The sequence below is a fragment of the Brachycentrus maculatus genome, unplaced genomic scaffold, assembly GCF_059751285.1.
Source record: "Brachycentrus maculatus isolate JH-2025_06_01 unplaced genomic scaffold, ASM5975128v1 h1tg000138l, whole genome shotgun sequence".
NCBI classification, from domain to species: Eukaryota; Metazoa; Arthropoda; class Insecta; order Trichoptera; family Brachycentridae; genus Brachycentrus; species Brachycentrus maculatus.
The window spans coordinates 1,364,205-1,368,632 of NW_028280891.1; the positions used below are offsets into that span (position 1 = coordinate 1,364,205).

Below are 4,428 nucleotides of genomic sequence, written 5' to 3' on the forward strand. Positions count from 1 at the left end.
TTTGTCATAACATAATACGTTGCAATGCGAGCATTCAGGCAGTCAATACACCGAGCCGAGCGCTCCATCCATGGCTTCGGATGCTCGGTGATGCTCCCCGCGAGCGATGTTACAACGTCATATTACGATGAAATGCTCCGGTCAGTCTTCACCTTAAAGCATTGTTATTTACATGAAAGGTTTAGTAGTGGAATATTTTAATGGTACAGATGAAGAAAAATTGAGGAGTTCGGGGTGAAGGACATTCTTGCTATAGGGGAAAGGAAATGGAAAAGGTATAGTAAGTAGGAAAAGGAAAATAGCAGTAACAGATTAATACAAATATACAGAAATATCTGTTTATTGTGACCATATCGATCTGTTATAAATAGTACAGGATATTTTAAATATATATTATAGGTGTCTCAACAAAGACGAAAAATCTATTTTTTATAATTTATATTTGAAGCACTAACTTAGTGATTTTCCATTTTATAATTAAAATATAACTTTGTTATAAAATCACTATAAATATTTCATTACAAAAACCTGTTTTTTAAACTAATAATAGTTCGCATAAAGTGTTAAGAAATAATATAGATAAAGTTGATCAATTTAATAAATCAGGAATTCATTCCTTACAATACTCATCGTGTCCTAGCTTATACGAGTATAAAGGAAACACATCTAGAAATTTAAACAACCAATGTAAAGAGCATACAAGATTTCATTAATTGATTCGGCAGTCACTTTGTGGTAAAATCTATCCATTTTCAATTAATGTTTTACTTAGTAGAAGAAATAGTGGTATTTACTAAGTAAAACAATAATTAAAAAAAGCATACAAGATGTCTAAATAATAATTATTATTTCTAATTTGCCAATCACCTAATAGAAAATAATCACACATTTGATTTTAAAAAAAGGTCTAAATATATTACACATATGGAACAGAGGACTTAAATAAGATTACTTAGAAATATTAGAAATTAAAAAAGCAATTAATAATAATTTACAACTAATAAATACACAAGTAAACGATTTCTCTAAAAGTCTGTTATTAAATATGCTTCCAATCACTCAACATCCCTGATCCCTTTTGACTGTGACAGCTAATCAACACAAAAAATAAAGCCACTTGAGATCTACTCAAGCTCTTTTGCCTAACGGCCAAAATATTTTGAATTTTGATAAGTAGATAATGTTTTAGTATTAATCAGCCTTGATAAAGAAGCGGTTAGTTTCGAAACCGGTACACATTATAATTAAGTTTTAATAAAATATTTATAGTGATTTTAAAACAATGTTATATTTGGATTATAATCTATTTTTTATTGGGAAGAGTAAATGGAAGTCATCCCAAGGCTTACTACCTGGCACTAGTTGGCTTAAGAAATGATTATATACCGTATTTATATAGAGGGTTTAGTCATAAATTAAACCCTGAAGAGGGCAACAGGTTGTTGCCGAAACTAGTTGGTTGTTAATAAAAATGTGAGTGGATCAAAAAACAAAGTATTTTCATTTCTCAAAATAATATATCAATATGATCCACAAAGATAATGTTTTCAATGTTCAAAACATCAATTATATTTGTTTCAACAATTTCCTCTTTCTATTTTATCTTTTTTATTTCGTCGAAAATTTAGCATTTAGTCATAATTCTCCATAAACAATGGAACAAAAAATCAATTAAAAAAATATACAAAATATATTTTGGGGAAAAAAGGAGAAATCAAATATGTTTATACATTAAAAAACAAAATTGAAATTTAACTGTTTTTTTGTATAAAATACCTTTTTGTAGCCATAAATCAGCTAAATAAAAATAACTAAGTAACATTTCAATAATAATAAATAAATCAGTGTTATTACAGCCGCAATGAAAGTTGTCTGGCGACTGGGGACTAATCAGCTTGTGTATTGGTTGGCTTCGCGGATTTTTATGAAAATCCTAAGCGACTTATTTCCGGGGCGAACATACTTTAAGTTCACAATAATCACAGGACTGTAACTCGACCAGGCATAAATACAATAAAATGTATAATAAGTTATTCGAAAGTAATGTAAAGTTAGTCGAAAGTTTCCATAATAATCTACATATTTCCATAAAAAAGAGAATGAGATAAAATGTATTTTTCGGCTCATAGTTTTCCGCGAATATCTTAGTAACTCCTTTAGTGGTAATTCAGAGTTTCCATCTATCGTGCTTCGTGGGTAATATTGATACTATATCAATTAGTTAGCCTTTGTACTGTATAACACCTCTGAGTATGAATACTATATCAAAATATGTTTATAAATTAGGGTACCTACTTAACTATGGCAACTGTAACAGCAATGTTGCCATGAGACGATTTAAAAAAAAAACAAAAACAAAAAAAATCTATGGCATTTTAAAAACGAGCTCGAATATTGAGAATCAAATTTTCCTTGTTGGTAGCCGTACAATATCTGTACGTTACTTAATATTTAAAACCCATACTAAAGAACGTCTGTAAAAAAAAGTGTCAGTAAGATATGAGCCCATAAACCTCGTTCATACACACGTCTCGCGCCTCAGCTGAACACCTATTAATGAAATGAACAACCAAAAACATTATGTCATTTTCGTGACCCGGTTCGATGAACCGGCTCGTTCGTGAACTGTAAACGGACGTCTACAGAATAAGAAAATACCTCACCTTTATTTTTTTCGTTCGTTTTCTATGGACATAAATTTGACAGCGGGTCACGACGTCGGTATGTCAAGAACGGAAATTAAAAAACCAAGACACATATTTTACTAATTAGTGGCCGTTATATTTCTGAAAAATATAATGAATACGTACTTAACATTTGTAAGATTGATAAAATATGTGGAAATTCACAAGATGAGTTTAGGAATATGACGAAGAAAGGTATGTAAAAAGTTCGCGATCTATGTTTACAAATGAACGATATTGAACGTGTTTTGTAACATTTATCGATTAATGTAATAATAAAGAGTCTTTGAACTGTTGAAAAAGATTGTTTTGCGTTTAATTAACTCAAGTTTTAGTGTTTTTTATTTATATATTTTTTACAGCTGATGTCGTTTCTCACGTTAGAAAATGGCACAATGTTTTTCGGCATGCGGCTGCAGCGATCTTGAAGGAATAACCCGGGCGGATTTAGATCGTTACACAGATAAAATAGAAAACGCATTAAATGAAGAAAATGGCAGACGAATTTTCCGAGGGTTCATGATTACTGCCAAGTTGAAGGATGGAACAAGATGTCTCAAACTTTGGGAAGAATGCGATAAAATCATTGACTCCCCAGCCGCCGATTCGAGTGATAAAAAAATATATGCGCAGTTCCTTTTCGAGGTCGACAATATTATTAAACACGCTGATAAAATTGACGAATTAGATTTCGCAATAATGGAAACGATGACTTTAGCGAGAGATACGGAGGACAAGCAAGAAATTATTACGGCTATAAAATTATTAAAAAATGAAGTAGCAAAAGCTATGAGAACCGAATACCAATCGTTCAGGAAACATTTCATCACAAAAAGATTTTGATATCCTACTCACTTATTTAATATTTATTTATATATTTTTAATAAACTTATTTTCAATATTAAACCTGTTTTATTTATCTGTTATACCCATTTTTACTTTTGTGTTAACACTTTGATTTTGTATTAGTAAAATATTCCGTATTTTGTTTTGCCGCCGTTTGATTACTTGCAGGAGACCAACTTTGAACAGAATATTTGTTTCCCTCCGGTTTATTAATCCAAAAAGGAAAAATGCCGCACTTTCACTATATATTAAGTATTTTGTATATATGCGTTACATAAATATAAAATACTAGATATGTTATTTTATCTCATAAAATGAAATATAACCTATTTCCCCTAGATAAGATTCCATATTTACTTTAATTTATCGTGGTTTGACAGTTCTATCGAGTATTGCCATGTAGGAAATATATTAATGGCTGTTAAGTCATTTAATTTTATATTTTAAGTACGTACCTAGGCACCAAATTAGTGAATAAAGTAAAGAAAAGGACTGGATCTGCTTTTATTTCTACCAATTATAATGCAAATAATTTCTAAGAAAAGGACACGACTGGACAAGCTTATTGTGTGTGCAATAGTATTTTATTATTTTTATCATTTAGTCATACTTTTTTGTGTGGTCAGTTTTTTCTTTCCCCCGTAATCAGAATGCTAGGACGTATTTGTAAATTAATAGAAATCACCTTTTTTTCACGTGTAAAATTTAAACAAAAAACTACCTCCTAACAGTTGCGCAGTCTCCTCTTTCCGCATGAAGTAGAAATGATTTTTCCTGTGAAGTGAGGACATGCTCGACGGCTACTCGTAAATCTATTTGTGAAGAGCGACTGTCAACTCCCGAACTCAACAACTCCTCGCGAGATTCTGTCACCTTCATGGTGGCCGCCGTTCTGTCC

The 4,428-nt window shown here is 31.0% G+C and overlaps 1 protein-coding gene across 1 annotated transcript; it reads left to right on the forward strand.

Annotated features, from left to right (window-relative positions):
- The first annotated feature begins 2,456 nt into the window (after positions 1–2,456).
- Positions 2,457–3,590, forward strand: LOC148309164 (uncharacterized). Its single transcript, XM_088260530.1, has 2 exons — positions 2,457–2,879; positions 3,047–3,590. Exon 2 carries the CDS (start codon positions 3,072–3,074, stop codon positions 3,525–3,527), a length of 456 nt encoding a protein of 151 aa, XP_088116656.1. The 5' UTR covers positions 2,457–2,879; positions 3,047–3,071; the 3' UTR covers positions 3,528–3,590.
- Positions 3,591–4,428: the final 838 nt, after the last annotated feature.

Bases quoted from the DNA above. Each gene is read 5' to 3' on its own strand.
- LOC148309164 (XM_088260530.1), top strand. From the start codon at position 3,072: ATGGCACAATGTTTTTCGGCATGCGGCTGCAGCGATCTTGAAGGAATA.